Raw genomic sequence first — 12,655 nt, forward strand, 5'->3', positions numbered from 1 at the left:
TGTGAGAGGATAATGTCACTCAACCGCGATTCTGGATGATTCTGGTTGGCGATGGGCAATGTCTCGACCCGGCTTAGAACGAGAAAAGGTCTAGTTTATGAGAAATGCGACGCAGCGCTGAAATTTCCAGCGAGACTGAGCAATATATTGGCTCTGGACTTCTAGTTGAATGAAAGGTTTGTCACCCCTGCTTCGGGTGTATAAAAGAATCCGTTGAGGAAACCGGAATTGTGCAGCAGGATGGGCAAGAAGGAGGCGATTCGAGGCCAGTTAGCCCCTTCAGGCTGCTCGGTCTCGCTCAGCGCATAGTGCATACGAGCCATAGCAGCGCAGAATAGCGCTGAAGGCAGCGAGGACGGGTAGGCCACGGAGGGCTGTGGCGTCAAAGCTCGGTATGTGGAACACACATGGTGCTGGCTTCTCTAACAGGAGGGGCCAAAGGGGCAGCGGCAGATGGCAAAGTCGCGGGCTGGGACTGATAGCAACACACAAACAGACTCTCAACAAGCCAGGGCACGAGCAGGACATGGGCATGGAGAAGACCAGTTGTCGACGATCTGTTTTGATAGCCAAGCACATATGGAACCAACTCCGATTCGGTAGTGCGGCCCGGGTAGCTGCAGCCGGGGAGCGAGGCGTCACAAGGTGGTGAAAGGAAGCTTTTGCCGAGACGCTAAGCTGACATATGCTCGACGGGGTCTGGACCGCACTCGTTTAGATTGGCTGGACTGGAGGGCTGTAGATTGCATAGTTAGTCCAGTCTGCCTTGACTTGCTCGCTTTCCAGCAAACGCAGCAGCGGGTGGCAGACTTGTGCAAAGTTTGTCTTGTCCATCAAGGCCTCCCACTATGATGAGCGATAGGCTCTTTCCATGGTTGGGATGGTAATAAGCTGGGCTGAGCTTGATTGAGTTGTGTGCATGCCGTGGCATGCAGAGACGACAAGATTTTCCTGATTCTGGGGTTGCTGATGCTTGACCTCGACTAGGAACACCGCGTTGGGATCTTCTGACGCCTGGGCATCTGGGCAATGAAGCTTAGCCAGACAGCCAAGTCACGATTGATGGAGACGGGCTGCTGCTGGGGCTCCAGGAGGCCATTGAGGTTGGCATGGCAGATTGAGCTGCCCCATCTGCCAAGAGAAGAAAAGTCGCGACTTGGTTGAATATCACGTAGTTATGGCTTAGAATAACGATTGAAAGCGCCCACAGTCATTCAATGTGGACATGAAGAGGGGCCTTGGACGAGTGACCGCTGGGTTGGTATACACGACAGAAACCGGTAGTAGCCCGACGATGGTGGTGAGCAGGAGCGAGCAAGAGGGTCGCCAAGTCGGCCAGCTCATCCAGTGTGATGCCCCTATGATATAAGATATGGGAACCTCTCTCCACCTTCCAACTCCAACTGCACTGGTGATCCGAGATCGCTGGCCTGTGATGAGGGAGGCACACATACTGTGTACATATATACATGCCTACCTTAGTATGTGTGATCACATCCGATGTTGTGGGATGACAGGGTGAAGTGCAGGTGCATGTGCAGGTGCAGGCGCAGTCGAAGTTGCAGTCGCAGTTGCGGCGTGTGGTGAGGCTCTGGAGGTTCGAATATTAAGAGGAAGGAGCAGCCGAAGTTTCTGCTGACATAAGATGGAACGCCCCCACCTCACCACTACCGTTAACAGCCAGAAATGGCAGACTGCCCAAACACCTCGCTCGTCGAGGTCGAGGTTGAAACGGGCTGAATCGAATGCGGGCAGGCAGGTGCAACCAGACAGTCTGTTTGCCCTCAGAACCTCAGTAGGCAGTTGCAAAGTGTGTGTGACTGTTCCCAGCAGTCAATGCAGTGCAGCCTTTTCTGGCTGTCTGTCCCCTCTATCCCCTCTATCCCCTTGCATCCCAAGTCTGGGGTCTGTCAGACTCTTGTCGCCGCCAAGGGACGGTGTTGCAGCTTTCGTCAGCCTGACCCTGACACACCCTGCACCACCACCCGCCATTCGACACTCGACACTCGACACTCTGCACCTGAGACTCGAGACTGGTGATCATCCCCACACATAATGGCTCGCCTGCCTTGCTGCCCTGGCGCCGTGACCATTAGGGTGTTACGAATCAGCGCATCCTCACAGGCCGTGCTTGATTTCCTTTAAGAAGGCTGCGCTCCCAGATCGTCACGCCAAGTCTGCCAAGTGTGCCCAGCAACAACTCTTGTTTTACCTGTCGTGCTCTTTGCCCTTCTCACACTCTTGGCAGCCTCTCTTCGCCTTACCCAGCGGCGTCTGGCCTGCATCTCTGCACATCTCTCGCCCCCTACTGCTGCTGTTGCTGCGGCTGTTGCTGCTGTCGCATGGACGACCCTCAATCCAGCCTTCGGTCTGCTCCGCCGATACCAGATCAACGTATGGCTGTCTGCAGTCTGCACTCGGCAGTCTGCAGCCAGCTGCGTGGCCCATCAGTTCGCCATTATGTCACGAGACCCAATTCAAATGTCTGTCTCCACGGGCAGCTCCCACGGACGTCATACTCACCGGCCGTGCCGAAGCATTGCAGTGTAGCAACGCACACATGGCTGGGCAGGCAAGTACCCCCTACTCCATCCATTGAGTTCATTGAGCCTCTTGCCTAGAGTCTGCAGACACCGGCCACGGAAGACCAATTATACTTGGCCCGTCTCGTGAGCCCTCAAGACATCTTGGGGGACCGCCGTGCCACTTGGCCCGGCCAAGGTGGTTCGTCGTGACTCTTAGGGCCTTGGGCACAAGACCCAAGACAGCTCTAGGCGCTCAGGAGACATCTTGGTCAGCGTCAAGTTAGGTGCTCAATTCCCCCAGACACAAACTTGCGGGCGTCACGCAGTACTGCTGAGCAACACCAGGCCTGGAGAAGTCTCTCCGCCGGGAATAACAGTGGAGAGTCCTCGCAACAAGATCAACAATCACAGGATTCAATGCCTGTGGCCGTGGTCGTGTGCTTGTTTCAATGACAATTTGAAATACGCCGGCGGGAAGATGGGTCCAAGTTTGACGCTACGGGCGCGGGAGCTAAACATGCATGGAGCCGTTCCTATTCTCCGGCTGGAGAAAATGCCCGGGTCCCACCAGCGACACGGCTCTCGACTTGCACATGCTTCAAGACCTTGGCGGGTCGTCGATCCTCGTCCCAGCTTGGAGCCGACCCAATTCTTGCCTTACGATCCACAAATGGCTGCCGCCGCCCTCTTCAGCGTCAGTCACGGCCGATGAGCCCTGGCCTCAGCCAGCCCGATGGCGGTCAAGGATGCTGGGCGGAGGTAAAACCTTCCCGTCTCCTGCCGCTCCGCCCTCACCCCACGAATACCTCTGCGTGACCTCCCCGCAGTACCTCCCGTTCGTGTCCAGGCCGTGCGTCGAAACAAGTACCAAGGTGTACCAACCCGGTCACCACCCCTGGCCACGACCGGGAATATCGCTGGAAACACTCTGGGCCCGACACTGAGCATTGCACTTGCGGCTTCATCGCCATGCTTATCTGGGACCAAGTGCTTCAAGATGGCCGTGGCATCTCAACATTGAACCATAGTTTTTGTTTCTATTCTCATCTTGCATGGCAAGTTGAGCCTTGACCTGCAGGATCGCCGCCTTCATTCATCGGCTCCCCTTACCATTACCAAGTCGTCCATATTGCTGGACGCGCAACGTTCAGGTTACAAGAGTATTAAAACACTTCAACACCCGGGTGATTGATTGTGCCAAGGGCGATGATACTCTTCTGCATTACGGACTTGTTCTCGTCTGTTCTGATGTTGGAAAGTTCGTGACTTTTCGTTCTTTTTCTTTCGTCCTTTATATTTGATTCTTTCGACGCCGGGATTGAATCCCTCAGTCTGTTTTTTGCCTTTCGACCTTTTTCCTTTTCTTAGTCGCCGGACGGCTTTCCTTTTCAACCTACTCATTCTGAGCCTGGTGTATCTATTGTCCAGGTGACCAAAATACATCAAAATGGCAGAGGAAATGGCAAACATGAAGCCAGCTTGTGGCAGTGGTGAGGAGGTGGGAGAGTACGACCTGCCCTTGCACGTCGTGGCCCTTTGTGAGTGGAAGAGTCTGGCGAATATGGGTGAAAAATCTGGGCTAACATGGTGGAACAGTCTTGGTCATGGGCTTCTCATGCCTTGGTACGACTTTCACGGAGCCCTTGGAAACGATGAACTTGGCATACTGACACAAGAATGTAGGAGCGGGTTTCCCCGTCGTGGCAAAGAAGGTCAAGTGGATGAAGATTCCACCTAAGGTGTTTTTCGCTTGCAAGCATTTTGGTACAGGTGTCTTGATCGCAACAGCATTCGTTCACGTACGTAGTAGCTGGTCACTGTATCTAGGTGATTTGATAACTCGCCAGCTAACTGCCCCATAGCTGCTGCCTACAGCGTTCGCCAGCTTGATGGATCCATGCCTTCCGGACTTCTTCACTGATATTTACCCGCCAATCACTGGCGTCATCATGATGGCTGCTCTCTTTGCCCTCTTCGTTATTGAGATGACCCTGAACCACAAGATGGGTGGCCAGGCTCATTCTCACGGTGGCAACTTCGGTACCAGCGCACCTGCGGCACCGACGATGGCTCCTGAGCGCCCTCCCCGATATAATCACCAAAGCTACGAGACGGATGTGTCCTTTGAGAAGAAGGTCCAGCAGCAAGTCTATGCCGACCAGGAGAGGTTCGAGCGCCTGCAGCCCAACCCCTTTGGCGACGACGCCCAGGAGCTGGCTGCGCGCTCAGAGATGCCTCCTTGGTTCATCGTCTTTTACGAGCAGTACGTCCGCCAGCGCATGGAGATGGTCAACATCATGAAGGGCTCGCAGCCTCAGGTTTCCGTCCAGCCCACATACAATGTCTCCGAGCCCTCCAAGCCCGCGGTTGGCCTCATCGACTCGCCTTACATCGATGTTGAAACTGGCCTGCCCGTCGACGAGATGACGTACAAGAAGATGTCCATGAACATCACCCTGCTTGAGGGCGGTATCCTCTTCCACTCCGTCTTCGTCGGCATGACCGTTTCTATCACCATCGAAGGCTTCATTATCCTGCTGATCGCCATCCTGTTCCATCAAATGTTTGAGGGTCTCGGTCTTGGTACCCGTATCGCTGCTGTTCCCTATGCCAAGGGCAGTATTCGTCCCTGGGTGTTGGTCTTTGCTTTCGGAACCACTGCGCCCATCGGACAGGCTATTGGACTCATCACTCGCAACACATACGATCCTAACAGCGCCTTTGGTCTGATTATTGTCGGTATCTTCAACGCCATGTATGTTCCATCCCCGATCTCCAATATTAAGGTGTGAAGACTAACAGCGCCTCAGTTCTTCCGGTCTTTTGTTGTATGCAGCCACTGTTGATCTTCTGGCTGAGGACTTCCTTTCCGAGGAGGCCCAACACACTCTCACTAAGAAGGATAAGATCACCGCCTTCAGCTACGTTCTTTTGGGAGGTACGTGCAAGCGAAACCCCCACATTTACGGACGAAGCTAACATTTACTTTCAGCTACGGGCATGTCTATCGTTGGTGGCTTTGCCTAAAAGCACATTCCTACAGTGTCGATCCGAGAGGAGTCATTTCGAAGCATTGCGAAAGAACAAAACTTGGCTTCACTACAAACGTCAAGCCCCGACATCCGCCGAACTGAGACCCATCGCCCAAGACCGTTGGGCGCGTCCTTCCATGGCCATCAGAAGTGGGAAGGCATGCACGCCCCAGATGGCACCCCGGCGGATCAGGCGGGGAACAACCAGTCCCTCGTTTTCACCAGAATCTGTACGAGCGCATCATACGGCTTTTGGCTTTTTCTCTGCTTTTGCAAGCAACCAAACGGAACGATGTTTTAACCCCTCTTTTCGTTTCCAGATCAGAGCAGAGAAAGGGCAGGCGCAGACAGAAACACAGACAAAGAAAATCCCACACATTCGTTTACCAATCTCTTTGCGGGCCCTGCATCTACTCGCCGCGAGGGACGGTGCGCGGTGCGTGTGTTGTATACTGGGATAAAGACGAGAGGAGACTATTTACTGCCAGTCTCAGGACAATTAGGCGCGGAGCGCACTTGGGAACTGGCATGACACGAGATCGATATATTTCCTTTTTTCGGTTACTTTGCTGGTTCACGGTTTACGGTCCGGGCGTCAGAGCGAACAGAGAACAAGTTCTAATTTCCCAATCCTTGAAGATGAGAAATTAGTGTATTATAATAGGAAAGTAGATAGAAACTACTACTACGAGGATCAGATCAAAAGAAATGCCACAAAATCTTCAAAACCTCTTACGGCTTGGCTCTTGTCTCTTAAATGTGACTAGTATAGTTGCTTAGTATAGTCGCCTAAGTCTAATAGACTTGCTGTCCCGACATCCGATATGTGCCGAGGCAGTTCTTCAATCGCCCTCGGAGCAAACGAAGTTTCGCGAATAGTCTAACGATGTCTCTTTGCACACGTTCACGAACTCAGGGATACCCTCCAGGTGGGGTCTACCGAGCGAGAGCGAGAATAGCGCTTGCGTCGGTGACTATGTTGAGGGACGAGATGGGATGGGATGGGGATCGTCACGGCGAACCAGAAAATGACCACATTTGACAGCCGATGCGAGTTGGGAGGAATAAGAACTGCAACAACAGATGTTCAGCCAAACCTACCTGAGGAACACAAGGCTCTTTCCCTTCTAGACGAACTAGCACCATTTTGGGGGGTTGGGAATTGCCTTGTACAGGCTTTGTAGCTCCCCTTTCGGTGCGTCGTCTGAACGTGTTGAGCCTCGTCCTGGGATGGGAGAATGATTGGCGAACACCCAAGACAGCCGGCATGGGGTCTGAGCTGGGAGGGAGGGAGGCAGCGGAAGATGGGACCAGACTGCTCCGCCAGTTGGAGGCTGGGTGGGCGCCCTCTGGGCCGCTGAAACGCGAGGGGTGTCACGGATCGACACGGGACGACGGGAGACCGGACGATGGTGGTGGTGATGGTGGGTGACGGGCGGGAAGGGCTGGGAGGGCTGGACTGGGGGTGTCTGTGGGGAGGGATGATGGATGCTTCTTGCACTACTATTTGGCTTTGAACCGCCGCCGGGCTGGTCACAGTTCCAGAGGGAAAACAAAAGAAGGTTATTATCGTGCGGGAACTAGGGGCGCCCCGCCTCGATTGACTCCATATTCGGGTTTAAAGGCATGACGCCGCGGTAGCTGGTGTTGAGCGGGTAGGGTGCGGACCGTGAAAAGTCTCCGATGTGTACTATACTATGTAAGGGCGCCGCTATTCAAACAAGCACAAGCATATTTTCTTGTAGGCCGGTCGGACGTTGATTGCGAGGCTTGGTCGGGTGTGTCGACTTGCCACAGAATCAACATACGGGCAGGTGTATCACAGCCAGATGAGACACGGTCAAAGTGAATGCGTACACCGAGTAGTATGGAGAGGCACAGTGACAGTCCTCCAACATGCGAATACACAGCGTCTCGGATCGAGCCGAGTCAAGTTTCTAAACTTCTAGAGTAGTAAACATACGAGAGTCTATAAAAAAGTCAAGAAGAGTTGCAGAGAACGCACGTGATAGATCAGATAAGATGACAGAAAGAAGATATGACGAAGGGGAGACGTAGAGGTACTGCCGTGCTTTCTGCAAAAGGTGCAACCGTTGACGATCCGGGGTGGCGCCTTGTCAGTTCCAAGATCAGACAGAAACAAAAAGAGAGAGAGCGAGCTTGTTTTAGGCCCTGCGGTTATCGAGAGCGAGAGCGAAGCGAGATGTGGGGCCTTCTGCTCGCTCTCGCGGGAGCAAGAGGAGCCGATCTTCTCCTTTGCGTGTAATGTGATTTGCCCCCCGGCGGGCCTGCGAACCAGTAGATCATGTTCGCTGGCTGGATCGCTCGACATCATCAAACCAAACAAGGCGCAGGGCGGATTATGGAAACCTCTCGAGGCAAGTTTCGCAAGGCGCACTTATAACGTGCTGCGGTCACAGCTTGACTGATGAGCTTGTTTTGTCATTGCTGTGCTGAAAACAGGAACCAGAAAAATGGGGTACAGCTGGATGATACACTGTGCCGCCACAGCGGGCGCCGCCAACCAGTCTCCTTTCTGCACATGCAAGTACATGCAAGAAGGCAAAAGGCGCATTCGGCTGCATGCCGTGGGGGATCTGGGCGAGGTCGCATCTGTAATGTAAATCTTGCATGTGTGTCTCTGCCCCCAAAGCTTCTTTTCCAGGCAAGACTGGGAGTATCGGGGTGTCTATTGACGTAGTCACATTGTGCCCCAATGTTTATGGCCCTCTGCCGAAGGGGGAGGGCAATCGCGACGGCCATCTCCCAATCACTTTGTCTCTCTCTGCCTACGGCCCGGCCACTCACCAAGACCGTGCCTGAGCTGGTTTGGTATAAAAGTAATTTACTCAGGTTCAAGTTGACGGCGTCTGGGCATGTGCTGCCTGAATCTCTCTGATGCAATTCTTTATCATGCCTGTGACCGCCGGCCGTCTGGATGATGTGGCAAGAAGGCTTGTCATTACCTCGCTCTCGGTGCATCAGTGTTGCCCAGACTTGCAGGGTGTGTGTTTGATTGCACATTAGGTCACTGCCCAGATCTATGGGATCCTGATGGTGCAAACCGGGAGAGCTCCGTTGTATCGCCGGATTTGACACCCCTCCTTATGGCAGAGTTGTGGTGGCGATGCGGATGGTGATGGCCTTGGGAGGTCTTCTGCAACGTCGACCGCGAGGATTGGAAAGAAATGCCTAGGAAACCGTCTCCGGATCCGGGGGTTTTAAGTCCTCTTGCTGAATCTGGAGGAACGCAGACGGAGTATGGCTATGGTCAGCGGGACAAAGGGGTAGGCACTCGGATATGAGGCAAAGGCGCATTCCAGACGGGAACAATGAAGATACCAACCTTGACCTCGAAAGCCCTCCCAGACAACAGAACACGGCCTCTTACCTGATTTGTTAGACCTTGCAACGTCGCAATCGACAATCCTGCCATTGCGTCGACACAGATCAAGGACGTCATCTCGTCACTACACCTACCGGCAGCATGGCCCCCCTCACGCAGCAAAGACATGCTTACAGTATCCAAAAAAGACTTGATGACAACGTCTACGTCGTCCGCCACAATTCGGACAATGCGCAATACCTGGGCTCAAGGTGGGATGCTAGTGTGGTGGACCCGGCCTTCTCGGACCTGCTAGATCGCGGTACCAAGGGGGCGCTCGGCAGCCTGCTGAACCACCCCAACCTGATCAACTATACCGAGACGGTGGCCGACCACTTAATTCATGGACGGTGTTCGGGGGAGACGGTATCATCGCAGCGGATGCTGCTGTGGGATTTTTGTGAAGCGGGCACGCTGCAGAACCTCTTCAATCAGCACCCGGTGCTGCCGCAGACGCAGACGGTCACCAACCAGGACTGGGTCGCTGCCCTGGATGCCCTGGATGCCGACGACAAGGACGGCCGGGACGCCGTGAACGCACAGATACCCCGGACCAGACAGTTGGTAAGGGGCTTTCTTCCCGAGAGCCTGTGCTGGCACGTACTGCTGAGCGTGCTGAAGGCACTGTCGTGGCTGCACGAGGGCCACCGCGACGACACGCGGATCAGTGTCGTCGGGACCCAGAGCCGGCGGGTGACCGACGACTGGAAGTCGGACGAGGACTGGCTGCCGATCCTGCACAGGGACATCCGGCCCGACAACATCTTCTTCCAGCACCCCAAGGGCACCGAGACGTACGGTCTATGCAAGCTGGGCAACTACAGCAACTGCGTCGTGTCGAACCATGTCAACGAAAGATACGTCGGGCAGGTGGTCAGCGCCACCAGAGGGGATCTGAGCCTGAACACGATGCGTGCGAACATGGCTGTGGCTGACCCCCTACTCCTCGAGGCGGTAAGTTGAGCCCTCCGTTGAACCTTGTTTCTTCGTTCCTTGTTGAATATAGCTGATCAAGGTGATGGCGATGAACAGGACGCGCGGCCGTACACCAAGGCCACGGAGCTTTTCCAGCTGGGCCGGATCGTGTACGAGATGATGTCGACCAAGAAGGTGCCGGACCCGGATGCGCGCGACGACCAGGGCAATCCCCTCCCCTTCTGCCGGCAAGGCGACATCGAGGTGCTGACGGGCTACTCGAGCGGGCTGCGGCAGACGGTGCGCAACTTGCTGGCGAGCTACCGCGGGCCCTGCACCGGCTCCAGAGAGCTCACGTCCGAGGTGCTCATCCAGGCGCGGAAGGCCTACCTCGACTGGAAGAGCGACACGCGCGACGGCAAGCTGCACCGCGACCTGGTGGACGACGGCTGGCAGCGCCAGGCCAACGACGACGAGAGGATCCGCGCCGACGAGGAGCTGCACGCCCGCCAGGGCCAGCTGAGCTCGCACCGCTGGATCCGCGACGACCTGGAGCCGCAACCCAGGGTGGCTGTACCGCCTGTGACTCCTTCGGTGGCTGCCACGCCGCGCATGTCCTCGCCGCGCATGTCCACACCGCGCATGTCCACGCCGCGCGTGTCCTGAGCTGGGCTGGGCGGATTTGGGCTCTGATTGAGAATCATTGAGATGATTGAGTCGAGCTGACTCGAGCTGAGTTGGGTTGGGTTGGGTTGGGTTGAGTTGAGTTGTCTCCGAGAGCCTTGATAGAAACGTAGAAACGGATATTGGAAACGGAACGGCAATGAAGGTGCAGCTGCAGCTGTCCCCACACTTAGGTACCAAAGTACATCCCTGGTGCATTAGCACCCTGCAAGCAGCTGAGCTTAATCCGACGTGTGGTCTCATAGTCTACAAAGTAGAGCCGATAATCGTCGCCCAACATCCATCAATTTGCCCCGTCTGACCACTTCACTCGAGAAGACTATACTGCCCTGTCCTTAATTTCGCATCGCCCCTCTGCTGTTCTGAAGCATTCATTCCATCTGATCTGATAGTGTCTGCGTCCCGAACCACCCTTACGCAGCAGATTCGCCAAAGCTCCAGCCATAGCTCCAGCTCCAGCTGCGTCTAGCCCGTAGATCCGCGACGTCCAAGTACTAGCTCCTTCTTCCTCGCCCTTCTGATCCAGAACGACGCCGAGATAGCATCAGACTCACCCTTGGGCCTCCTTGTCATCGCCGAGGTGACCAGACATGGCGCACCTCCGCCCACCGCCGCTCCTCCTGACGAAGCGCCTGACCTCCTTCCTCCAACTCAACCTCTCCGAGAAAATAACGACCCTCCTCCTCCTCAGCCAAGACGGCAAGCTGCTGGCATACGCCTCCCAGCCGCCCATCCCCGTCGCCACCCTGCGCACCCACGGCACCGTCGCCGCGAGCCTGTATACCATCCACAGCAACGGCGCCGACCAAGATACCATAGATGCCGCCCTGCCACCCGGCAGCAGGGCGAGGAGGACGAGCAGGAGTAGTAGCAATAGCAAGGGCCCACTGGCCGTGACGATCCAACTGGAGAGTGGCACCGTGCTAGTGATACGGCGGTTGAAGTGTGGGATGCTGTTTGTGTGCTTGGGCCCGCCGGCAGATCACGACACTCAGGGGAGCAGGCCGGGCACGCAACACCAACAGCAGCAGCATGTACAGGCAGGCCAACAAACACAGCAGCAGCAGCAGCAGCAACAACAACAACAACAACCAACAACATCACAGCACAACCTACAGCCCCCACCCGCAGCAGACGAAGCCGCAGCAAACGGCCACACGCCGACGTCGAGCCCCCCGCCGGCGCATTCGTCGACGTCCTCCGCAGCCCAGCAGCACCACCACCTGGGCTCGCCCCCCGAGACGGCCAGCATCCACAGCGCCGCCACGGGCGCATCCAACACCACCACCGGCAGCAGCTCCACCGTCTTCGGCGCCGGCACCGCCGGCGTCGTGGCCACGAGGCGGCACGCCGAGGAGCTGGCGCGGTGGCTGGACGACAAGCTGGGCACGCTGGAGGTGCCGGATGATGGGCTGACGGGGGTTGTGGGGTGAGTTGTGCCGGGGCTGGTTGGCATCGAATTTGTAAGATTGTCGAGGGGATTTATCCGGAACGAAGGCAGGGAAACGGTATCGAAGTGGAGGCCCTTTCTTGCTCTGGGGCAGAGAGCCTGATGGCTGGGCCCGCGTGCGCTTAGCTGGCTGGTTGGCTGGCTTGGTCCTTGCAGTGTGTTTTCCCACCCGTGAGAAGCGGGCCAGTCTGATAAGGTGCTGTTCGTGGAGGACAGCATGCTGGGGACGCAGCGGGAGGCACTGCGTCGCGGGAAGCCGCTTTCAGGCCTCGCGGGCGCGTTATTGGCAGAGGGAGCCTTTGAATGGGCTCATCACGCCAAGCAGATGGCTTCGCTCCGACAGCGTGCGCGTTACAATCACCAAGGCGCAGGTGAATACGAGAAGAAACCAGAGAGCGCACCATGGCCTGGTTGGAAAACGCGGAAAACGTACACGTCACAGCCGAACATCACAAAGACCTCCAGAAGGGGGTTCCCGCCATCTCGACATGAGCAGCAGAAGGCCTGGGGATACACAGTCCATATACAACGCGTTTCCCCAGGGGTCGTGAACAGACGTCCCCCAAGGGCGCTATTTTACTACCCCTACTAATGATAATTACATCTGTACACTAGAATTGGCCTCATATCTTGCGCACCTCTCGCCCTCCAAGCCAATTCCGAC

The 12,655-nt window shown here is 55.9% G+C and overlaps 3 protein-coding genes across 3 annotated transcripts; all 3 read left to right on the forward strand.

Moving 5' to 3' along the window:
* Positions 1-3,972: 3,972 nt before the first annotated feature.
* J7T55_013974 (zinc-regulated transporter 2) lies at positions 3,973-5,552 on the forward strand (the record flags this gene model as incomplete). The annotated part of the gene is made up of 6 exons (XM_053140900.1): positions 3,973-4,063; positions 4,122-4,148; positions 4,209-4,324; positions 4,388-5,280; positions 5,336-5,463; positions 5,518-5,552. 6 exons carry the CDS (start codon positions 3,973-3,975, stop codon positions 5,550-5,552), a joined length of 1,290 nt encoding a protein of 429 aa, XP_052996310.1.
* Positions 5,553-9,044: 3,492 nt separating this feature from the next.
* J7T55_013975 (uncharacterized protein) lies at positions 9,045-10,523 on the forward strand (the record flags this gene model as incomplete). Its single annotated transcript, XM_053140901.1, has 3 exons — positions 9,045-9,506; positions 9,564-9,896; positions 9,975-10,523. The coding sequence occupies 3 exons, from the start codon at positions 9,045-9,047 to the stop codon at positions 10,521-10,523; spliced, it is 1,344 nt and encodes a 447-aa protein (XP_052996311.1).
* Positions 10,524-11,131: 608 nt separating this feature from the next.
* On the forward strand, positions 11,132-12,483 carry J7T55_013976 (uncharacterized protein; the record flags this gene model as incomplete). The annotated part of the gene is made up of 3 exons (XM_053140902.1): positions 11,132-11,970; positions 12,208-12,362; positions 12,434-12,483. 3 exons carry the CDS (start codon positions 11,132-11,134, stop codon positions 12,481-12,483), a joined length of 1,044 nt encoding a protein of 347 aa, XP_052996312.1.
* Between the last annotated feature and the right edge of the window lie 172 nt (positions 12,484-12,655).

Source organism: Diaporthe amygdali (genome assembly GCF_026229845.1).
Source record: "Diaporthe amygdali strain CAA958 chromosome Unknown NODE_7_length_1459731_cov_64_868725, whole genome shotgun sequence".
In the NCBI taxonomy this organism is placed as follows: Eukaryota; Fungi; Ascomycota; class Sordariomycetes; order Diaporthales; family Diaporthaceae; genus Diaporthe; species Diaporthe amygdali.